General features: G+C 40.7%; 1 protein-coding gene across 7 annotated transcripts in view; it reads left to right on the forward strand.

The window, feature by feature from the left end:
- IL1RAPL2 (interleukin 1 receptor accessory protein like 2) overlaps positions 1-25,370 on the forward strand; it is a 363,126-nt gene that overhangs the window by 324,580 nt on the left and 13,176 nt on the right. For all 7 annotated transcript variants that reach the window (XM_065077816.1, XM_065077813.1, XM_065077814.1 and 4 more), the window contains 3 exons: positions 9,840-9,969; positions 16,154-16,299; positions 21,839-21,982. In XM_065077816.1, the coding sequence (XP_064933888.1) occupies positions 9,840-9,969; positions 16,154-16,299; positions 21,839-21,982 (420 nt within the window). The remainder of the gene's footprint in view (positions 1-9,839; positions 9,970-16,153; positions 16,300-21,838; positions 21,983-25,370) is intronic.

Here is a 25,370-nt window from a genome sequence, read left to right on the forward strand (position 1 = left end):
ACTACATAAACCATACTCAGAAGCAGCAGCTTTCTCTCCGTCACCAAGTCAGCACGGAGGTGGTGGTGGAGATTCAGGTTTTAGGAAGGCTGACTTGGGAGCTGAGGGTTGAGGGGAGGAGAGCTTGGTCAATTCCTGACAAACTGACCTGAGTTAGTGTCTTTTTCTGAGCCCTAGCCCAAGGATGAATGAATCAGCTAAGGAAATAATTATGGTTTTGATGAGAAATTAAGGAAATCAGTTCAGACACATCCGTTCTCAGCAACACAGCACAGAATTGTCCAAATAGAGGGAAAATTTTACCTGGCCTTTTCTGTCTCTAATACTCCGCACAGTCAGCAGAAAACGACCTAAAGAAAAACCTCTCCAACTTCCAAATGCAACAGTCCCCTCAGGGCAGCTAACAACTCTTCACAGGTATTACCAGACACTGGGTACCCTGGTTACCCTCTGCCAGTATTCCTCTGGATGTTGGAGTGGAAAATAACAGGGAACTGCTGCCAGCCATTTCATATCACCCCATGCATGGAGCCATAGTGGCTTTCTTGAATTTAAAAATCCATTCTGAACAACCACCATTTTTTTTCTGTTGTATTTTTCTCTGTTATGTATTGCTACATGAGCTTTTGAAAATGTATGCAGCAATTCCTTTAAAAAGCCTTAAAAGAAACATTCGCAAGGCTTTGGGGGCAGACGTTTGCCTCAGCCTGTTATCAGCTGCAGGCACAGCTTTAGCACAGTAGCAGATGCACATCTCTAAAGGCCAGTCCTTTGGTCTTGCTCCTGCACATCTGTGTGTGATTAGACCCTCACACTTCCAGATGATCATGATTATCTGGGTCTTTGCTTCATTTTGGATGGTGGCATGACCTTTTCCAAGGGGGGAAGAGCAAGTCTCTAGCTTCCTCTGGTAAGTTTGGAGGTCAAGGCACATCAAGATTTCTGTCACTAGAAAAGAGCTCACATAACAATCTTGACACTGAAGTCGCCCTGGTTTCACATTAGATCTTGCAGGGAGCAGCTTAATTCCTTTCTCAGCACTAGCACAGCTAAGAAAAGAGATAAGCAATAAAGAAAAGCAAAGCTTTTCTCTCAGGAGGGTCTTTTTTAAAGATCCTGCTCTGAGCTTCAAAAACACTGCCTTGTATCTAAACATCACTGTGGGCAAGACTCCAGGGGCTTACTCTGAGGCTCTGGGACTGTATGAAATCAAAGTTCCTTTCTGTGGGAGCCAGCTGTGTGTGCTGAGTGCTCTTGTGTGGCTGTTCACAGCGTGCTGGAGTGAAGGGCGGGCTGGAATTCTTACCTGGGCCAGGTAGTCGCTCACACAGGCTTTGCCATCTGTGCATAACAGGACTGACAGCTGTGCCCACGTGGTAGATGAAGGGATCCTATTTCCTGATTCCTCTCTATTTTCCAAGAGCAAATGGTCTTTTTAAGATCAGCCACCCAGGTTCACACTAAATTCTCCGGAGGTTGCTCTGAATTAAGTCATAACATGGCTCACCCAAATGGAAGTTCATGCTGAGTTCTCCACAGCAGGGCAGTATAGCTTCCCTCTGCTCAATGTATTTGAAGTTCATAGTATCATTTTGTAAGTCTTGAGAAGACATGACATACCTCTCCCCAAGGGGTTTGGGTTTTTTATTCTTTCAAAAAGGTTTCTTTTCCTTGCATTTTTGTTCCATATCACACTGAGGTCTGAGGATTTCATCCTCTTTTACCCCTGAGAGAAAAGATCTCCATGTACTGGCTCAGGAAACTGAAATGTAAGATGTGAATGTCCGTAGAAAATTGTGTGCAGGGGCAAGTTGGAGAGTTGGAAAGTCCTGAAGCTGACAAGAAACAGCAAGATGTTGGATAGGACCCTGCCTTTCCCTTGAGCCAGCAGGGCGCTGGGAGGAGACAGGAGCATCCCTTCATTGTCTATCTCTTTGTAGCTTAAACAAACAGTTGGCTGTTCCCCTTCTCACCATGGGACAGAGTTCTGAGAAAGCAAGTGTCCCTCTGAATAGTTTTTCCCTTCCTGCTCTTCTCTCAGAGCAACACACCTGTGTGTTACCACCTATTTTGGCCATGCTAAAAAGCAATATCAGAACAGAGAGAAATGATTGCTGTGGCAACATGGGGCCATACCCATGCCCTGGCCATAGTGAGAGGATTTGTTCCATCTCATTCCCTGTTTAGTTCACCTTGGTCTGGATGTTACTGCTCTGTGGCCACTGGGCTGCCCCAGCGCTTGGAACCCTATCACCAAGGGAATGTTTTTTAAGCACCTACAGGACATTTCCCTTAAATAATGTCTATGTGCCTCAAAACGTACAGAAATGAGATTTTCAGCATTGAGCACAAGGTAAAGTCAGCACAAGGCAGCTGTCAAGCTGCCTCTGAAATCCCACTGAGCATCTGTCTTCATTGTAGGTGAATAACTGAAAAGCTAAAATCCTTGACTTTCAGTTACACCTGAGCTCTCAGTGACTAAGACTTCAAATTCTGACACCAAGGTAGTTCTGAAAATGGGAAAAGGATTTTACAGGATATAAGTGAGATTTACTTTGGCAGGGGGGGCACGTTAGTCTGGTTTTTGAAGAAAGTTATTCTAGGAGATTTTGCCTTGATTGACTAATTTTTAGTATGTCCAATAAATTTTTATCAGTAGCATTTCAACATTTAGTGTATTTTAGTTTTGTTTTTCTCTTTATGTGACAGCCACAGTCAATAGTCAAGCCTACAAGCAGCACTTGCAGTGGGTCGTGATTGTGTTGTTTAAATTAGGAATGGCTGGGGCTGTATAGAATGACAGCAAATGCATTGACTTGTGTTCTAGGCAACAAACTGTCTAGAGGCTTAGTTGCTTTGCTTCATGTTTGGGGTTTTGCTGTTTGCTGTTAGTTGGTGTTATTTTTATACTACGTTTTATATATGCCGTTTGCTCATTTCAGTGAGGCAGAACATCACAAATATCTCACAGCCGTGTATTTTGTGATGTCTCAGGGCGTAAGAAATAAGAGCAGAGCAAGAAAGAAAGTTAGAACTGAGTTCATGATCTACAGAGGACAAAAAAAGGCATAAAAATCTTCTTCATTTTTCTTGTAAAAGTTTTTGCTGGGCTCTTTGTTATTGCCCAGGACTTGCCCTAGTCAAAATGTTCTTCCGTCAGTGAAGAGCCACCACTTATTTTTCCTACGTATCAGTACAGCTACCAGAGTATTATTTTAGTGGCTAGCATATACTGTTCATAACACAGGGCCTTACTTAGGGGTAGAGCACCTGCTTTAGTCTGTTTCTTGTAGAAACTTGGAGAATAAAACAATCTAGTAAAATTATATATATATATGGGTGTGTTTTGAAATGCTCATAAGCTGATTTGAAATGTCTGAAGGCTAGTTTGATTTAACTATAAATGTATGTTATTAAAGCTATTATTATCACTACCCAAAGCAGGTTTCTTAGTTTTATTTAAAATGTTTTCAGTTCATTAATTCCTGGCTGATCTTTAGTTACACAAATATTTGGAAGGATCATCTCCAGTCATGAATCTACTGGAATAGAGTTTTGACACATGGGATTTTCTGTGGTAATTTTTTTTTGTCAGGGAGAATAATTTGTTTTGAGTATGCTTTATTTTCACTGGATCAAATAATGCTCCAACTGAAGTCCGTGAGACTTTTAACTAAATAGGGGTAACATGGTTTAGCACACAGCTAGGCTTCTATTCTGTAGAATAGCCAAGTAAAAGAGGAGAAAAAAGGAGCCCAGGTAGAGTAATTAGCACTGACATAAATCTTGTTGTACTAAACAAAACATGGAACCTTTGATCAGGTAATGCTGGGAAATGGCCAGGGAAAAATAAAGGAGGAAGCTGATAATGTTCCAGAGGTTTTTGTGGAAGTTTGTGACTTTGTCTAAACCCAGTAGTGGATTAATAGAATAGAAGAGACTATTTCAGGGATCTGCAGTGATTATCCAGTCCAACTGCCTGACCAGGTCAGCGTTTGGTACCATCAGCAAACTTGATAATAATCTGTGCAGAATTCCAGTGCTGCCTTAGCATGTCATAGCAACAGATGCTGAAGAGCCTGATGTGGTGAAGTGGTACTGCAGTCCCTAGATCTGTGCTGGGAGGGGACTGGGGAACATGGGTGATCAGCTGGGCTGGGTGACATGAGCAAAACCCAAGCACATCCTCAGCTGCCTCCGTCAAACGCCCCGGCTGCTTCAGGAGGTCACGCAGAGGGCTGGGACTCAGCAGCTCAGCTGCTGGATTTGGCTCTCAGATTGCAGGAGTGGCCTCGAGTGGGCACCATTTGCTGCCATTGCCATCCTCACATCCCCGGCAGCAGCTCAGCATCAGCCGGCTGAGCCAAACCCATAGTTTGGCTTGGGCTGCACTGCCTCAGTGTGATCCTGGGTTCTGCCCGTTAGTGCTGAGCATAGGAGCGCAGCTAAGAGGATGTCCTTGCAAGAGCCTTACAGAAAATTGTCATTCTCTGCGAACTAGATAGAAGCTACCACACACACAGAGATTGTTTTTCATGAGTCAAGGTCCGCATTGCCCCTGGCATTTGTTTTGTGGATAAATTGCAGGCATAAACTCTGTCTCCCATATCTTCTTATCCAGGATGTCCTTCTGAAGGAAAAGGAAATGTGTTCGTTACTTCACAGTTGTATACAATCCCACCTGCCTTGCTAGGGAAATTTAAGTCACTCTGCTGCACTTTGGTCAGTCTGTAGCGCTTGTAAAGCCTATTAGAACAATAATGTTCTTGTCAGTGACATGGTGATTTCCTTTGCAAACCTTGCAGCCTGGAAAAGGAAGACAGAATCAATCCTGCAGACAGCCTGTAGAATACAGTTATTGAGATGTGATAAGGAACCTGCCTTTCTCATCCTGTCTCCTTGTGAAGTACCTGCATAACATTTGCATGTGTCTAGTGGTAAGCTGCTCCTCTGCAAACACTTTTCTCTGTCAGTCTTATAGGGAAAGAGACACAGGCACCATTATCAGAGAGGAGCTACACGATGCATATGCATCGATAAGAAAGACTTGAAGTGACGGGATGATTTTCAGTGGGACTTGTGCACTTGTATTCCTTTCTACATCTATCCAGCATCCAGCCCTGAAAAGACATAAAAGAAATAGTATTATAGTCAATGGTATTAACAGTCAGGTGCAGCTGACGGTGTAAATCCATCTGGCAATACATGCAGGATTGACTTTTGGTGTTGCTTGGTACAAAAGGAGGTCTTTGTTTGTCATTTTCAGTCAATTCTGCAACTGGCTTGGAAGGATCTTCTGGTTCAGTTCAGGCTGGTTGGGGTGATGGTATATATGGCAGAAAAAATGTGAATAATTAGAAAAAATACTAATGTTTCAAGCCATGGGGGGAGAAAAGAGCACTCAAGGATTCACAAATGACTTCAACTATGTGGTGGGTTTGCTCTGGGATGATTTACTCCAGGAGTAAAAGCCTAATTTGCTGGAAGAACAGAGCACCAGCAGAATGCATACATCAGAGAATGTGGACTCTGTGTTGCACTCTTGAATGGATGCTGACAAATAAGCCACAAAATACACCTACTTGTGCGAAATGCATGAAAAAAAACAAGTAATCAATACATATTTAAAACAAAACAAGCAAACAAAAACAACAACCACCAAAAATTGCCTCGACGTAAGCCAGATCTTATGATCTGTGAACAGCTTTTGTCTTCCATACTGGTCAGTGATCTAGCCTTGGCACTTAAGTTTTTAAAAGGCTGAACAACTTTTAGGTATTTTAACGTTCATGTACTTGATGCTTGGAGTGTGCCTCCTTCAAGAGAGACTGTCCTGCAGGATTTGTCATTAGCTTTCAAAGCCTGTCAGACCTGCAGTAAGCACATTCAGAAACATGCCTGGCTAAATTCTTTTGCAGACCCTTTTTCCATCCTTAGCCAGTGCTCCTGCTGCCATCAGGCAACTGTTTTGCTTGAATAATTTCATTTATGTGGAATTCCCATTTTCAGAAAAATAAAAAATATAAAATAAATAAATTAAAAAAGGCTAAAATTGCACAGATTTACTGTGAAAATGGTCAGGTGAAAAATGTACAATAAGATTTATCAATAGAAATCATTCATATTGCCAGTGGTTGTGTCTTATCAGCTGGGAATTTGCAACAAGCCTGCCTGATTGACAGAGGAGGGAAAAAAGCTAAAGCTGAGACTTCTGCTGGAACCGGAGGCTTTACTGTAACAAGGTGACCCCAGCAAAGCAATAGACTCAGTGATGTCTACACGCAGGCTTTTCTACGTTCTTCCCTTGGTTCATAAAATATTATCTTAAGTGTTGTTTCATTAGAAATCTCACTAATCATTTTCTCTGTTTCTCAGCAAATTATTCTATTAATTAAAATCGCAACTGAAATGTCTATCTGATTTAAACACAAACCATTTTTAAATGGAAAACTTTAGGATACCATTCATTTTAGGAAGTTTGATGATGTTAATTAAATTATACAAGGGTGATTTTACTTAATAAGGACAGTGAGTAGTGGAACTACTTAGTGTCATGCAGAATAGAAGTAGTCGTGTGCAAAAGTTTGGGCCTCACACAAGATGAGTTTTTGTAGTTACAAACTACCTTTTAGTTCCTTCTGCCTGAAACTGTGATTCAGTGTGTTACCATGTGCCCTGAAGCCAGCCCCAAAATCAGGACCTGCAAAGGGCTCTTTCCATGCTTAGCGCCTGTTTCTTCTTGTATTGAAGGGCTCATTTAGGAACCCGGGAACTCAGCTGCAACTTCAGGATCTCAGGACTTGGGAAATGCAGAGACATGTTCTTTTCTAAATGGGAATTGGCTGTAGTTCCCTGAAAACCATGAAAACAGGTTGCTTCTGTGGCCAGCTGTGCCTTAGCATAGCAGGAGAGGGGAAGCCTTCCTTTGTTTCCTAATGTAGGCTTATTTGAGGGGGCAAAGTGTTTCTGCAATGAAGAGCAAATGTTACCTTTTCTGAGATTGTCCTGCTTCCAGAGTCACAAAGGAGTGATGAGAGTTATAAACCAGAAGCTGCTTCAGAGAGCTACAGAAAGCGAGGTGTCCTTACCAGCTTGAGGAACAGAAGAACAGTGTGAGAGTTGGGGTTGGGATGGGACCTTGGGGTGTCATCAAGCCCCCAGCTCTTTCCACCTCAGGACAGATCAGCTCAACCCAGGCATACATCGTTCTGCTACTGAGATAAAAAGTAGTTGTTCCATGAGAAACAGTTGCTTATATCTTCCTCTGATCAGCCATGGCTTCGCAGATGAGATGGACCATGTTTTTTTCAGGTGTGGCCAGTTCTAGTCTTTGAGCTGAAAATACAAATTCATTCAGAAGTTTGCCATTGACAGTATTCGTTAATTCTACTGTTTTTCCCTGGTGGGAAAGCTGGGAAATAGATCTGCCCAGGCATGTCACAGTAAAGGCTACTGATGCTTTATATTTGCTTTATTTATTACAGAAGCTGTGTACCAACAGCTAGCTTTTTTAGGTTTTTTGTGTTTGTCTAGAAAACTTCTTATTTCTTCAGACCACACATATTACCTCAGGATATTTACTGTGCATGTATAGAAATCTTAGATTCACCTTGGAATATCTTCATTTCTTCAGGGTTTGTTTTTTTAAGTAAAACTCTGCTGGTTTTAAGAAAAGCACACCCTGTAATGTATTTTGCCTGAAACGCTTAATGCCCAGCACGGTGTGCCAGGAAAAGGGCATATACTGTCAATGCTGATAGGCCATGTCCAGCCCTTTTCTGTTTCACATTGCTACAGTTGTCTTTTTCCATTAAAATCAAACATGGACTGAGCAGCCACATGCTAGGAATCACTAAGTGGTGTTTAAATAGATGTGTATCATGACTCTGAGGCAAATGGCACAAAAGACCTCATACCGCACAGGCAGGCGGCAGGTTAGGAAAACGCGAGAGGGATGTAGCTGGAGACAGCAGTTCTCCAGTGGAAGGGCACGCAGCATCTCGCAGGGCTGGGTGAACATGTGAGGAGCAGAAGGGAACAGACTTCTCCAGTATTGTCATGTGGTGGAATTAAATGTCTGCCTAGAAGTGTTTCTGATTCTTCATTAGTTAACGAAGTTTGGAACTTTCTTATGATGGTGGTCAGTGGTGTGGGCTGTACAAATAACTGTGAATATCTGCCTCTTCTTGTGTTTTGGACATTTGAGCTGGTTGTATATAATCTGCCAGCATCAGCACATCTTCAATGGCCAGCTGTGGTACTAGAGTTCACAGTGAATATGACAATGAAAGATTCTGTAAAACATTTTCAGGATAAACATCTTCCATTTTTGCCTAGCTATTTGAGAAACAGAGTGAAGTGCAGTCTTTAAAACTTTTCTTGCTGTATCCCAATGTTTCAAAAGGACTTGTAATTTCGGATCTTCACTTGGAAACAATTTAAAGACGGCTGATTTTCAGTGTCTGGGGATGCTGCACTTCCTACTAATCAGACTCTTTTGACGTGTCTTAAATTGAGCACTGAAATAACGGGTAGATGAGTGCAAGTAGTTGACTTAGGACAACTCCGGGGGCATTTAGGCAAAGATGCTTTAACACACAGCTCTGATACGCTCAGAATATGCACACAGCAAGTTATCACTGCCAAGCAGACAAGAGATAACTGATTAAGGCACAGTAATTCAATCATGTGAAGCTATTCGCCCATGCTCAGCCAAGGGATGTGCTCCAAATGACTAGCCCTTTTTGAAAAGCATAGGGATGTTCTGTTTCAGCATCAAAAGAGCCTCCTGCTCACGCTGAGAATGGACGGCATAATAAAACGTTTCTTCCTAACATAGTAAAATGCATTATTTGGACTTTCCATGCAACCCAAGACCTGGAAGATTCAGCAGGTGTCTCCATTAAACATTAAATGAGGTCTGTCCACCCATGTAAGCTGGTAATTCTACAGCTGCTTTGTAACCTGGACACCTATGCTGCATTAGAATAGGCAGAGAGAAGTGAGTGCAGCAGCTGCATTTGCATACTAAGGGAATGGGCATGGTTCTCCTGAATTTCCTGGCTTGTTTTGGGGCTTTTTTGTTCTAGTACAACTAAAACTGTAGCCAAACAAAAACCCATCTAAATGCTGAATTCTTGGAGAGAAAAGAAATCTGATTAGTTTCCAAGTTTTATTTTCTTTCTTTTGGAAGTATTTTTGCAGAGCTCAAAGGGAGAATTCTTTGTTGCTTGAGTAATGCTTTGAAGTTTGGTGCTTTGCCAAAAGCCTGTTGACAGTAACACGAGTGTTGTTGGTGCTCATGGGTATCATGTATTACTTGGGGATCTTTAAAAGCTCTCTGAACAGCTTACCAAGACTTCATTAATATTTGATTTCTATCTGAGTGGGGAAGAAATTATTACTGTGTCTTTTTACGGGCAGATGGGCAGCAGTAAGCAAGTGCAGTGCTTTTACCTGCCTCTTAGGGCACACTCCCCGGTCCTGGTAAGATCCTGGGAGTCTCACAAATAAGTCATCTCTTTTCTTTTTAACACCAGTCTGACATCACCTTATGTTGCCGCCATTTTCATACCTTCTCATTGTTCATGTAATACCTTTCTGGGAAAACAAAAGGATGAATAACCTCAGAGTTTCATTCCACAGCTATTTCCTATAGATGCAAATCAACATCACCCTTTTTCCAATGGTTTGGAGTTGTTCCTTTTTTGTCCTTTTTTTTTTTTCCCTTCAATTATAAAAGGGGGAGGTTTACCCAAGGTGTTGAAATTTCCCATAATCACTCTCTCACTAGTAGCCATGACAAAGTGTCTAACCCTTTCTTTTCTTCTTCTCCTCAGGAAACCCACTGACTGTGGCCTGCAAAGCTTTCTTTGGATTCAGTGGAGAATCAGGCCCCATGATCTACTGGATGAAAGGGGAAAAATTCATAGAAGAATTAGAAGGTCACATTAGAGAAGGCGAAGTCAGGTACTTTTTGGAGTATTTACTGTTAAAAAATATGGTATGTCCCAAAATCCTGTTGGGTTTTTTAAACAGGTTTTTAATTCGAGGTAGAAATAGTTTTCTGCCTAAGGAGTGATAAATGACTTGGAACCAGAGCAGTGTGAGTTGCTCTCTTTTCTAGTGAATAAACTCTAAAGACATAGTAGCTATCTATGTGCCTGAAAATCTGTTATCAAATTCCCCCGATAGCAGCTGAAGCGTCTCTTGACTGTTCTGGGGGTTGATTTTAGCCCTGCATGGAAATGATGCTGCCATTGCCCCTTGTGGCAGTCCTTGGCAGGGTGACATTCATTTCAGCATCAGTGTTAATCTTAAAGATGAATGGTCTCCTGTCAAAGTCACCATACTTTTTCTCTTGTGCTGAATGTGTTGTTTGCCTGTGATATAGCTCTTAGCATGCCTTAAATAGGGCTTTCGAAGAGCAGTATTTGTTCCTTCATGCTTAACACTTAGGGGACAGAAGAAGGCCGCTGGTGAGATTGTCCGATATCCAACTTGTGCTTGGCTTGGTCCAGATGATGGTTATCATTTGCTATACCGGTTGTGAAGACAACACTTGTATCCCCATGAACTTTTATGGAAATTGCACCTAACACCATCTTCTCGTCTTCCTTATTTAATAATCACCTGATGAATAGCTCTTTGAGCAAAGATGAAGCTACGGTTAGACTCTGGGCAAGCTGGGGCCAGCTCCTATAGACATGATGAATATAGATTATAAAGAAAGCCAAGGACTTTGCACCTTCCATTGCACATTTTCTTGCTGTCATTCCTGAGTTGTTTCCTGTAAAAGAGGTTTTGGAGAGTGGGCAGAGAAAGAGATTCCTTTGCTTTGTGACTTGATCAGCCATTTAGCCACTAGTTATGAAGAAACAATAAAATAGCTGACCTAACATTGCACCTTAGTTGCATACAGATGAAATTTATTATACATTGCCAGAATGACTTTAAGTGTACAATCCTCTTTTGGGCTTCTGACCACAAAATACAATTATTGGAGACTTCTGCCATTGCAAGTAATCATCATTTAATGACACTACATCCTCTCTGGTGTATAGATATGAACAAAGTGATTTTGGTCATGTTCTTCCCCTGCATCACAAGGACAATTTTAGGTTTGTATTTAAAGACCTCTCTAGCAGTGTTCAAAACTTTTCCTTGATGTGCATTTGTTAGTGAAACTGAGTTTGAAGAAGCTGTATTTGTCCTTCATTGTGCCGTTTCATTACACATGCATCTTTCAAATTAAATTTGTGACAACTCCCTTTTCTCACTCCATTAAAATGCTTTCACTCGGTGTACAATTCAGTGAATCTTCTCTTCAGCAAATCTACTTATCATATACCTAATCTCCTGTGCATCACAGACAGCATTAAAAACATAGCATTTACCAAAACCTCCTGCATCATTACCAGCAGTGCCACACTCCATCCCTTTTTTTCATTTAGAAGTAGCTATGGCAACTGCAATAGTAACTGTTTGCAAATGATTTTTTTTTCACCACAACAGCTCTTGTTTGTGTGTCCCATTACAGGTAGGCTGCTTCAGAGAAACTAAGCAGCACCAACTGTTCTGTCAGTGCCCTGAGCCAGCCCATATCTTCTACCAAGTCATATTTATTGATGTATTTCAGAAAATGTCACATCTGTTTCAAATTTGATGAGCCACGGTGAGCTTGCTGGTTAGATGCTTTTCCCCATCAGTTTGCTTCTATATGGTGTTTCTGTTAATGTTGAGAAACTACAAGTAACTGGGCACTGTTACAACCAGACCAAGATACTCCATAGGCTGCTCCTTTGGCAAATACCTAACATTTTAACCCTCCATCCCCTGTATTAAATCAGTTCACAAATTGAGTAGCACTGAGAATGTTTAGTGCTGTCCTTACCCTGGATTCTACCCATCCATTGTGTTGCTGGATTTTCTGTATTTGATGGGAGTTCAAGTTTGCAGATCAACGTAGTGTGGGAGTACAAAATGTCCATCCCTAGTTTGCACCCCCAAGTATGCATGGTCACCAGACAATTAGTCTGCTTTTATGAAAGCATTGGAATAAGGATGCACATGACTTGAGCATTTCTGTTAAAAGCCATCCCTTAGAACTGTTTTTTTTGGTAAGCAGACTTCACCATGAATAAAATATGTGTCGCTCTGGGCTGCTCGTTACTTATTAGACCTCATAATAAAAAGTAACTAATCAGCATTGGAGGACTCGGAGGCAATGACCCTCTTTCTAACCAGCATCCTTGCCTTCCCTTGAATTAAGATTACCAAATGTTTGACATGCATAGAGGGAAAAGGAGAGTGAGACTTTGTTTGCCAGGTGGGTTTTTCACAGCGGTAATAAAAATGTCATGTAAATCGAACCAAGGCTATTAAAGAGGAATCAAAGTCTTTAAGCCTGCCTGCAGAGTTGTCAGTTGTACCTAATTATCAAAGGAGCCCACAGCAAGTTACAACACGGTCTCCTTGCCATGGCAAAAAGGTATTTTCAGGCATAACTCTTGCTGTCCCAACCACCTACGAGTAACTGCTTTTTCTTCTTCAGGCAACACTGCAGAACAGTTTGCAGGTACCTCATAATGCTCAGCTTGTTAAGCGTGTTTGTCCTTTTTTCTCTCTTCCCCATTTTTAAAGTGGAAGTAGTTTAATTCATTTTTGAGTCATGCAAGGAAGTGAACAGAGACATTTTGAACTGCAGCCTTATTTCTTTCTGCTCATTAACATTCTGCCTTTTCACCAACGCAAATCAACTGATGGGTGTGAAATGCTCAGACAGGGTGAGGATGCTGTGTTGTGTTAGGAGAGGATGCTGATGGAGGGAGGCAGAAAAACCATCGCTGCCTGACTAACGTGCTGGGTACTTTGCAGAAAAGTATGGAAATCGCAGCCCTCTCCTGAAAAGCTTATACCATTATTAAAGCAGACAACTTCTGGGCAGAGAAGGGGAACGTGGTGCAGGAAAGTGAGAGGGAAGATCACTATGCTGCATTGTTAGTTGAACCACTTTTCTTTAGAAAGGTACATACAGATCTGTCCTTTCATCTACAGACTATTGTTAAGGGCTAGAAAGAAGGGACTAGAGTTCGTACCCCTGTTCACAGTCCAGATCTTCAACTATGTAAGGATAACTTTTCTTTTTTGGTAAGTCCCAAGGTGCATGCGGCTTAGTAAAGGTTTGAAATTAGTGGCTTGGTCTTGCAAAGAGACCCAGCAGAAGCTTTTGTGAGGCCTTTACCTGTGTGATCATACAAAGCCTGAAAAGTTTAGGAAAATGTGGTTTCAAGGGAAAGGTATTTTAACTTCAGATTCAATTTGGTGCATAAGTGCATTGGAAAAATGTGACAAAATATTTGAAAATCTGAAACTTTGGACATTTTTTAAAGAAAACATTAGGATTCTGAAATGACACTTCTGCTTTTAATTTGTATTTTCTTAACTGAAAAATAATCAGTAGATAAAAATGTTTTGTTTCAGATCAAATAAAATGCTTCAGCTTGAACAAAAAGGAAGCACTGGGTATTATTTTTACTTCATCCACCTCTTCTTTCTCTCTGCCTCCATCCTATTTGTTGTGAGTTGTCAAGCTCCATTGATTTATCTGTGTATTAAATGGTGTAATTACTTGTACAGTTTGTTCATAAAACCAGAAAAAAGTCAGCTTGTGGGAGCTGGCTTGTGTTGGCAGTGTTGCTGCTGAAGTTTCCCCCAGCTCAGACATGGACAGAGCTTCATTTTCTGGGTGTACAGCAAATACTGTTGCACCTTTACGGTCTTAACTTCTCGACACTGTATTCCTTTTCTTCCCCAGAAATATTGTGCTCAGTGTTCTCTGAACCAGCTAGAAAATGCAAGCAATTAAAGTCTGCGCACTTCTTAAAAAATGTAGGTGACCAACTGTGTGTTTCTGTAGCAATAATGAATTATTAGCTGCCGAACACAGGTTAAAAGGAAGAAAGAAAAAAAAAAGGCAGGAATTAAAAGCTTAACACCACTAAGAGCTTTTTTGCTACCATCATAATGTTTAAGCATCTGTCAGTATTTTCATGTTAGATCCCATTCTTAAGAGTTCTCTTCCTAAAGATTGCAATTAGCATGAAAACAAGTGAAAAAAAATTCTCACTCCAAATGCATGTTCTTTTTTATGAAAGCTCCTTTTTAGCTGATCATATACTATTTAAACTTAGGTTAAGGGTCAATTATTTGCTTTTAAATAGATTCAGAATAATAGTTTATTTTATCTTAATTGTAATCTGTCATAATTTTTTCCTTTATAAAATATGCTGATTATAGTAAACACAACATAATCTGAACATTGACAGATTGGTGTCCTAGATATCTTCTCTGTTAATGATTTTATTCATTCCTTGCATCATGATTTGTAGGCCAAAAATTGTGGAGCATATTGTTTACCAACATGGAAGAATGACTTTCCTGAATTTAAAATATTTCACTGTATATACATATGGAATATTGATAGGTAAATAAGAATTGATGTATCTGACCTCCAATGATTTAGACTGATTTGAGTCTGCAAACAGATCAGGCTCTCCTGGGTCATTCCTTTTCTGGACAGAAATGATAGGAATTCAGTCTCTCTTGCATTATTTTTTGCACTTGGACTCAGGGACGGAATAAAAAGAAATGCAAAAATACACAATAAGTGAGAGTGAATTTGCAAAAAAAGACGCAATCAAAATTTCCAAATGCCACACACGTGCGTGTTCTTAAACCAGTGTTTTTCCACTTGCTTTTTGGGAAGTTACCCAGCCATAGTGAAAGCTGCTGAATTGTTGTGGGTGCTCTAGTATGTCTCCTCACACAAGCCTTTAAAGCTTATGTGCTGTATGAAATCTCACTGTACATATGCAGTTTATAGTAGTCAGGCTTGTATCTTTGATTGTCTAGTGGAATGCCTTCATACCTCACTTGTGATTTGTTTTCAGATTTGTTTCCATATTTGTTATATGAAATTACATACATAATAAAATGTTTGTGCACATTGGAAACACCTAAACAACTTTGGCTTGTAATAGAGAAGTTTGGGGGTGGTTGTTGTTGTTATTGGAAAACATTAAGCTCTCCAGAAGCAGTTTCCATCCAGCGCAGGCAGCGCTCTGCTTCGTTGCCTCCCTTCAGCCTCCTGAGAAAACACTTATTTTCCAGTGAACGTGGATCTTATTTATACCTTTACTTAGTGTTGTACGCTATCTTTTCAGAGAAAAGACTCACTGAAGTGCTCTGTGCAAGGGTGAGTTCACAGGTGCCTGCGAGGGCATGGCACGTTCTATGTTTGCCCTGTACGCATCATGCAGCAGAACACTAATGGGACTGAATGGATCTGGTAGATTTTACTTGATGTTACCTTTCCTTGTTCAAAGAACTGGTAACTTTTTCTTGAGCAACTGATAAGAAGCCTTTTGAGAGAAGAGGGCATTGTATTTTTAGGCTTAATGTCAGCATCAGAAAACACCTGCATGTACTTTGCATCCTTTTTCATGTTCACATTTGAACAATTATTTGAAAAGACTGTACCTCTGGCCTGAAAGTCTACTAGAACTTTCTGTTCCCTTTGTGGGCATTTTGCATGTTTCCTCTGTCCTCCCAAAGGAGCAGAGAGCTCTTGTTCTTGACACTGTTCCCTTTTAAAGTCAGGACCTAGCCCCCAAAATAGAGGAAAATTCAAGAGAATAGCACAGCTCCTTTCATTGGTTATTCAGACTACATTAAAATGTATCACAATACCCAGCCTTTATAATATTGCCTTAGAATTTACTCATTGATGGCTTAGTAGCACATATTTATTTATCTGGAAAGTGAGTATTTATTGCCTCTTTTAAAAGAAACATTGTTTTTATCATTTGATTCTGCTGGAGCTGGGGTATACAAGCCGCTTGGAACCATTGCACCCGTAGACAATCTTCCTGCACTTGATTCAGCTCCTTGCTGTAGACATGGCAAGAAAAAAAAGGCTTTTGGTTGTCAAGAAAGATGCCTCTGTCAGGTCTCTTTCAGGCAACTTGAGTCTCATGCGTCCTTCTCCAGGAGTGGAGGAGACCAGGAGCACTGTGCTGACAAATCATGGTTCTTTTCAGAACCTTCCACTTCTATTAATTCAGTTAAGTGATGACTGTATGTTTTCTTTCAGACTTCTCAGAGAACATCTTGGAGAAAAGGAAGTTGAACTGACATTGATCTTTGATGCTGTAGAGGAGGCAGACCTGGCTAACTATACGTGTCACGTGGAAAACAGAAATGGACGGAAACATGCCAGTGTTCTCCTGCGCAAGAAAGGTAACTCTCTTTATTTCATTACACGTACTCTCGCCTGCCTCAGCAGCAACAGGTCAGCCAGTAGCGAAGGTCTTGCCAGCCTCTCTGATTCAGGCTGGACTCCTGTGTGCCTGCTTGGAGCTGAAATATGGTTTTGTTACAGCTTCTGTTTACCATTTGTGAAAAAAAATAATGAATTGCTCTTTAGTCTCTAGTGAATCAGCCTTGCAGGTGAGGCACTTGCCTGGAATACAGTCACCCATAAAGCATCAGGATAATCAGTAGAAGTATTTTGGTCTAAGCAACCTGTGAATTTGACCCAGAGTTGACTGACTAGGCCAGAGGTAATTGTGTCATGCAGCTAAAATGTGCTTTTCTTAGAACAGGCAGCTCAGCAGTGAGGTCAGATGTTCTCCTATTTCTCCACTTCCTGGCTTTGCTGTTTCAATTGCAAGTTTTAAACGGTTTTGGTTTCTGACTGCATTGGGAATGAAAACATTGCAGTGGGAACTACAAATCAATGGATAATACCTCATCATGGTTGCTTTGCTTGGTACTGCACCTGGAACTGGGAATACCACTACTGACAAGTTATCTGGAGCAGAAAGGAAACCATTTGGGTTTGAGTGTTCCACATTAAAAGATGCCACTATGCTCTGCTGTTTGTAGAAGTTATTATCATAAGGAGTGTAACAATATCTCATTACAATTCTTATGTTGTTTGTTCAGTCACCTTTCCTATTTGTAAGTAGGGTGACATTTAAACTTGATGGTGATCTATCTAAGATATAGTGCATTAGGTAGTACAAAAGCTATAGGTAGGGACTGTTGGGAAAGCAAAGGAAAGTGACACACTTGGGATAAGGGTGTAATGGGAAACCACAGAGACATCAGCACAGGAGACTGAAGATTTATTATATTGTCCAGATCTCTGCCATTATTCTTGGCTGTAAATTAATTTACCAAAAGAGGAGAAGAACTGTTTTCACGAGGCACACCCGTAAGTGCTGTTCCAGCCCTTCACGTGCTTTCAGACTGCTGAAGTGAAGGACACGCTTCTTGGCAGATTGTGCATTGCAGGGTTGGTGTCAATTAAAAAAAACAATGCTCTCCATAGTCACACAGCAAAATTCCCCCAAAGTGTCACCCTTTGGAGAAGGTTTAAATGTACTATTATTACCTGAGGGTGCTGCAGATTGACCTCTGAGCCTAGGTCAGACATCAGTGTGGGACAAATTAATTAAGAGACAGGTGGAGAACAGGAGGGACCAGCTGTGGCCTCTCTAGATTGGGCATCGCAGTTCTGGAAAACATCTGTTGTCACCAGTTCACCTAAAGGAATGCTGGATGCTACATGCTGTTTCATGGCTATGATCTGTATAAAAAGAAAGCTGAGGGAGGGGTGGTATTGGGGCAAAAAAGGGGGAAAGAAACTTTTGGGCCAATGTCCCTTTTTTTGCTATTCTTTTATGTGACCCATGTGTAATATGTATGAATGTATAGCATGCAATCCTGTTAAAGCCATTTGAATCAAGTCCTACTTACAGTTTCCTCTAGACATGAGAGTTCTACGTCCTCTCAGAAAGAAGGGCATAACATAGGTTCTGTTTTATACTAAGTGATAAGAATAAAACACGATAAGGAAGGTGAAAACCACTCTGAGAAGCAAGGGCCCACGGTTGTGATGTGGAACACACACAAATGTATATTCAACATCTAAACTGACAGCATGTCACAACTTTAACAAAGCTGGTCATCTTGATGAAGGATTAGCCTCTTCAGTGCAAAAAGCGTTCTACCTTTCCATGCACTGAACCTAATAAATATACAACTGATAGTAAATATATTTATGTTGACGCTTAAATGTTCAGCTGTGTTGCATATACTAGAATAACAAGCCAGGTTTATTTATAACAAGGAAATGCAGACATTTCAGAGCTCTGCTGAAATTATGAAAGCAGCACTGCTGAATACAGAATTTGGAGGTGGAAAGGATCACTTCTCAGATACTGTTTCATTTCTCTCTGCACTGTGGTTGTAAAAAGCTTATATTCCCCTCAGGCATTCTCAATAGTTGATTTTCAAGCTATTAAAGTGTCATTTAAAATAACCACAGTATTTTACTATGTCCTTTGACTGCCTGTCCCATTGTCCCGTTTGTTATTTGAGTTCTTACAAATACTTGACCAAACTTTTCCTTTCTGCGACTTGATATAATTACTTCTTATCTTAGCTTTCTCTGGCTTGGATTTGATTGTGGTGTTCATGAGGCATGAATCCTTTATGTGACCAGGATCCTTTATGTGTGTCAAAGAAGGGATCAGGGATCCTTGTTGTAATGTGCTGCAGTTTCCAGGTGCTGGTGCACTTGGGAAAGGTGAAGGGGAAGCACAGATCTCTGAACCAGAGAAATCTCCCTTCCTCCAAAGTTTTAACTGTGGAGGGCTACGTTGTCCCTGTTGAACAAGAGATGCTTGTCGCTCAGTTTTGTTTCCAGATTGCCCCAGTGCTGTAGGTTATGTCTGCCCTCTGGTCAAAGGTGGGATTGCAGCACAGCAGGTGCACACAAACTGGCTTAAGTCGTGAGTCCTGCTAAACTAGGGAGGCTTGTATAAACACCAGGAATAAACCCCAAATCCAAGTGATAGCTGTAGTATAAGAGTTTTTAGAGTTAGTGCTTGTTTTGACATGAGGTGGTTATTTTTAAACATGGACTTTGCTTTAAGGAAGAAAAGGGGGCAACTGTTCAAATATTTAAGATAGAGTATGTTGAAATCTTTGACTTTATTAGTGGTACAGTCCTCACAAATGCTGTTGGATAATACAGGAGTGCTATCTGTACAGCACCAGTGTACTATTCTAATAGCCCCAGAGCGTGCATCATCAGGTAGGATTTTTTTTTTTTTCATTTTTTTGGCTGAAAAAGAACCAATTACAGTTTCAAACACCCACAGCTCCCAATGCAATGACAGAATCTGGCTTCCTCCTGAGACCCAAATACCACAGTCTGCTATCACATTCTTCTTTACTGACTTAATTCAAGACCATGTTGTTATTTACTTTCAAGTATTTAAAAAATAAGTTCTGGACAATGCTTAATTTACTTTTCTTGTTTTCTCCATGCTGTCCTAGCACATTTGGTGCTCAAATTACATGGAAACACAATATTCACCCACTTGTTTCTTAGTTGTGGAAATCATTCAGGAGTCCCTTCAAATGAATATGAAAACAGTCCAGTATTTTAGTGATTTAAGTCTACATAATCCAGGACAGATATATTATAGATTATTAATATCTTGTCAGGAACAGAAGAATAAAATCAATATGTGTTTTTAGTGGAAAGAAGCAGTGAGTTTAGATAAAAGTAACTATTATAACTGTATTTACTCACCGTTTATTTCAAGGAGGCTGCCTTTATTCAAGACACATAGGAAACTAATGGGGAGGGGGTGAAGATGATATAGTACTAAATTATGAGGAACCTTCTAAAATATATTTCTGTCTCGCTTATTGCATGTTTGAGACTAATTTTGACGACCATCAACCTCTGTGACACATATTAGCTAAGTACTTCTACATTATTTTACATTGGAAACTAACAGAATATTATTATTTACTATTTTTTAGTCACAAAACCTGGATTCAACTCCTTTCCTAATGTTGGGTGTCTCACCTTCCCTATTGACCTCAGTGAGGACCACTTGAGGAGTCAGGCATTAATCAGAGACTAAGGGCTCAAGTAAGCGAGAAATCTGGACATGGTGTGTTTTTTGTCCTTTACCTCCACCTTGGAATAGAAATAAGGAGCTCAAAAGCCTTGCCTTTCTGCCTCCTTATGTCTGGACTCTAGGAGAGTTTATGGGGCAGTAGGACAAACACAGAACATGCAAAATCAAATAAATTCTGCCTTTTGAGCTGGAGTTTTTGGTTCAGCTTGACACCCTGCCATTCCCCCGGCAAGTGAACACCAGTCTGTGCTGCGGGTGATCAAGGCTCAGCATTTTCTATACTTCAAGCTGGCTGCTTTGCCGTCATTTCATTTTCCAAGGAAAGAAGACTCAGTACAACAAAAAAAAAGTCTTTTCCCCGAAAAACGATTTTACCCAACTGTTCTTGATTCGACCAGATTTATCCCCAGAGCATATGCTACCTTTATCATGTAGTGTAATGAAAGTCCTATGAATTCCCTGTGTTCTCAGAGAGATTAAATAGCAATTATAATAGACCTTTTCCATCTATTCGTCCATGACTTCCTACCAGGCAGACATCAGAGATACTGTAAACTGGGAATAGCTCGACATCTGATGTTAATTGTTGAAATACAAGGCATGGCAAGGCAAGAAAAACCCCCAAAGATGCACAATTAATTTGGTTCTTATCTTGAAAATGACACAAATGACATGCCAGTATTTTTTTCTGACCTAATTTTTAGAACTGCAAAGATCACAAAAACTTTGTCTTGCTTGTATTACACTTGCTACGTCTTCACGTTGTTTTTATCACAGCAGTGCATGTCTTCATAACGTCTTATCTAAACTAACACAGGCTGTTAGAGGTAGCTATTGTCAAATTGACATCTTTTGTCTTTTGTGGCTAAGTAATATGCCAAGTCGTGTTATGAGCAATATTGTGCTCAGAGGACGTTTTAGGCTAAAGAGCAATACTGTTGAAGTTTTACATCAAGTAGAACACTGGACTGGTATTCAAGGTCTTTTATCCCATTCTGGCATTGTTTTGCTGAATAACCTTGAATGTGTTGTTTCACTTTTCTCTGCCTCTGTTTCCCCAGCTGTAAAAGGTGGATAATTGCATTTGGATGAATATGTGAAGTTCGTTGAGGCAGACTGCTTGTGATGTTTCCTAACAAAAGCATCCCAGTAGGAAATTTTAACTAGCACTAGTTCTCATTAAAGTATAATGAGTAGTAAACAAACATGTGAGAAATCTGTTGGTAGCTGTCACAACTCAAACAAAGTGGCTCGTAGCAGCCTGATGTGTGCTCCTGGCTTCTCACTTATCTTGAGCATTCTGGATGCTCAGTTCACTCTCCAGTGATTCAGCTGAAGTCCTGGCTTGGCAGGTGACATCAGCTCATCCACCAGCTTCACAAGCATGAAACCAAATTTTAATGTTATTTGGGGGACTAGAGCCTCCCAAGTGGGGTACAATAGGTCAGTATATCTATTCCCACATGCTGCATACAGCATTTGATGCACTCTGCCAGTACAGAAGTTTTAAACTCATTAAAGGTCAGTTAATACTCCATGTAAAATCATTGCACAATTGTAGAAGAATTACGATTATAGCCTCAAAAGTGTTCTGGGTGGCAATTTCAGATGGACAGTAGATGGAGTAAATGGGTAAAGTTAAGCAATAGGTAATGAACAAAAATAGGTAATAGATAACTAACAAAAAATAGGTAACTAACAATAGGTAACGAGCAAAAAATCAGGCATTCTTAATTGGAAGCCGCACAATTTTATCCAAAATTGTGCAGTGCATTAGAGCAAATAAAGTTCAGAAAGATCATAACCTTTTTGACTTTTCTTGCTAATTTTAGATTTGATCTACAAAATAGAACTTGCCGGAGGACTGGGAGCCATCCTTCTTCTGCTTATTTTGCTCGTGACCATCTATAAGTGCTACAACATAGAGTTAATGCTATTCTACAGGCAGAACTTTGGAGGAGACGAAGCAGCTGATGGTAAGCGGTTGCTCATGAAACTCAATATATGCAGTGGAAATATTTCAGAGACCAAAAGTAATGAAACTTCTAGATTGAAATGAATCCCAAAAAATACCTGCTGCCAATTTAAGTTCAAACTACTGAGCAGCCAGCAGTGTAAAGCCCTAAGACTTTCTTCCAAAGCCCCCTGAAATCGATGAGTCTTTTCACTGAAATGTCTCCAGGCCATGCCATAAGCAAATGGGAGTCAGAAATATTGTTCATGAGTCTGTTATAGAGGTCTGAATGTCACTGGTGAACTGATTCCTCAGGAGAACTCTTCATGTTCATGTGTCCCAGTGCCACACATGCCCAGGATTGCTTCTCCTGAGATCCTTACTGTATGTCGGCAGCCCTTTCGCCAGGTATTTCCCAGTGTTCTTCTCCCCCTTCCCTCTCACTAGCATATATATTCTCTTTGATGGCTAAGAGCCAAATGTGTATTTTAAAATTGAAGCTTTTATTCTCCTTAATTTAGACCATTCTTCCTCCTATGAAGCTGGAGTAAGCCCTGGTAAACTAAATCCAAGTGCTTTAAATCTTATTATCATATTCTTAATAGTTCCATTGTAGCAGAATTAATATGTTATCAATATGCATATAACTGGTATCTGCTAAAGATCTGAAGTACTGTCTTCAAATACAGGTACTTTTCATAACCCACTGCAACACTCTGAGTCATGTATGCGTCTGGAATAGTGTAACTGGAAACAATAATGTATTTGTGAAAAGAGCAGGGAACACGTTTCCCCTATTGTGTTGCTTTCTGCAGTTAGCGTTACTGTTATCAAAACAATAAATGTTTCTGTTTAACTCTGGGGACATATAGTGTGAAAATGTTTTGCTACAATGAAATCCATAGGAGTTTTGAAGAATGGCTGAAATTATGTCCAGGGGATTTTACAGAATGTGGAATGATAAATAGCAGGAATAGAAGTCAGGAAACTACCTCTTTCTTGATCTTCATGTGCGAGTAGGAAAACCTAAACCTTTTTTCATACTATACAATACTGCACAATATTTATACTGATACCTAGGAGAAAGTGAAGGGTGAAATTATGTGGTTTTGGAAGTAATTTGCCTCTAACACCTTGAGATTATACCACACATAACATCCCTGGTTCACACCAACAAAAAATGACCCGAGGAGGCAATTTCCTCCAGATTACTTTGATTCATTTATCTCATGTTTTCAGTGTGAAGCCGCTGCATTTTTATTATGTAACTTCTGGTTATTTAGAGGAAGCCCCAGGAGTACATAGGGGATTGTGTGCGTATGTTAATTCTGGAAGCAACTTTTTATTTTTCCAGTGTGTGATTTTTAGAACTATTGCAGCTTTGTGTCTCATTCTGATCCTGCAGAATGAAAAATGGAGGCAGAATGTTACTGAAGTCAAAGCATATAGGAGGATGTTTTTATCTACTGATATAGGCTATAGGGGGAACATACAGATTGTCATGAGCAGTCAGCTGTATAGATGCAATTGCAGGGTCATTTTCCATTTATACATGTATCTCTTTAAAATAGGAGATTTGGCACTCAACAGATTTGCTTTATTCCTATTTCTAAAAATATCCTATGTAAGCAGTGTTGGATGCATTCACTTCCTGTGCTGTGCAGAGCATTGTTTTTAGAGAAAATGATACTGAGGACTAAGGGAAGCCATTTAGAAAGTGGCTCCAAACAAAGCAAGCAGTGGGCAAGCATGGACAAGTCCTTCTGCTCCATCCTCCTTGCAAGGAGGGAGTCAAGACAGTAGGGATGTGATACAAGCATATGGACTCACGGGAACCTGATGTCTTGCTTCCTTGTATTGTGTCTGGAGGTGGCTGGAGGGGGTGGCTGTTGTAGCCACGTACCCGGAAGGGACAGGAGTCAGGGACACCCTCCCTGTCTGCCCCTGTGCCAGCACACGGCTCTCACGCTGCTTTGTAACCAGGCACGGCAGCGCTCTGGGGTTTGCTCCGCTGCCTTTGCAGAGCTCTCAGATGTTTGCAGGGATGTTTGCCTCCCGCATCACTTGGTGGCTGGCTTCTCTTAAAAGGTTTTGGCAGGCTTCATTATGGACAGGGTGGTGGGTTTTGGACAGGCCTCCAGAGCTGGCTGGCCTTTTTTTCTTTGCTGTTCGTTCTTCTGTCATCTTTCCATCAGTAACTACTATTTTTTTTTATGTTGTTGATTTCAGAGAAATATCAGCAAGCTAGGTGGACATCCTCCCATACAGCTATGGTGTTACTCAGCAAATTGCCTTTTACAGGCATAATTATTCACATGCTTTGTCTGTAGCTCTGACCCTCATGGGTCTGGCTTTGTGTCAAGAATTTTAAGAAAATAACCGTCATTTCAAGGTCATGAAGGAATGTATTGTATTATGATTAGCTATGGTTTCTTTTTATTGAATATATTGATGGTTTTTAACTGCTTTAATTATCTTTCATGTGCACTATTCTTTACAGATAATTGGCACTCAGCAATCCTGCATTCATGCAGTTTTGTCCTCACAACATTAAGTATTTGATTTTTCATTTTCTGTAAATAATGGCAGCTGTGCTCTTCCCTGGTGACCGAGCTGCTGAAGGTTGACTTTTTCAATGTACCATTCTCCATTACTGCAGAGGAATAGCAAAGAGAAATTTCACTAAGCAGTCTGATCCCAGCATGGATCCCGAGCTCAATAGTGGTGCCACTTCTGCCCCTGGCACAGCCTCCAGCTTTTAGCTCCACGTTTCAGACACAGAGAGCTGGAGCCGAGCCCCAGTGCTGTGCAGGAGGAGGAGGAGAAGGAGGTTTGTTACCCTTTCTAGCCAAAACACTGGGTTGCAGCCCCCCTGTCCTCATGTGCCATGTCCCCTCTGTCACTCACTGCCTGCCTCCGCCCTTTCACCAGGCTTCGCCTCCACCCCAACCTGCAGGCGCAATGGAGGGGCAACGTCTCCCCTGCACCCCGTTTGCTCTTGGAGTTTCATGCTATGAGCCTCAAGTATTTAAAATGTCCTGGATCAAGTGACCTCTAAAATTATGATATTGGTTTAAAAAACTACAAGACCTTCTAAACAAAAAAACCAAAACAAATGCTTCAAACTGTTTGCATTTGTCATTGTTTTCTGCATAATCGCTGTTCATTTGAGTTAAGTGATGTATTTTCTCACAATTACCTGTGCAAGGAAGTTTTCATTGCTCAAAACTTCCCAAACTTTCCAGGCTCAGAAACGTTTCCAATCTCAAAACTTTCACATAATCACAGCACTCTTGAGGCACAGGAGTTGAAAGAAAGATTTCCATTAGCAATATGTAAAGGATTAAAATGGAAAAGTTTCAGCTTCAGTTTTTGTATCGATATTTTGCCCACAGTCTTTTCAGATGTGA

The sequence above is a fragment of the Columba livia genome, chromosome 12 (genome assembly GCF_036013475.1).
Source record: "Columba livia isolate bColLiv1 breed racing homer chromosome 12, bColLiv1.pat.W.v2, whole genome shotgun sequence".
Lineage (NCBI taxonomy): Eukaryota > Metazoa > Chordata > Aves > Columbiformes > Columbidae > Columba > Columba livia.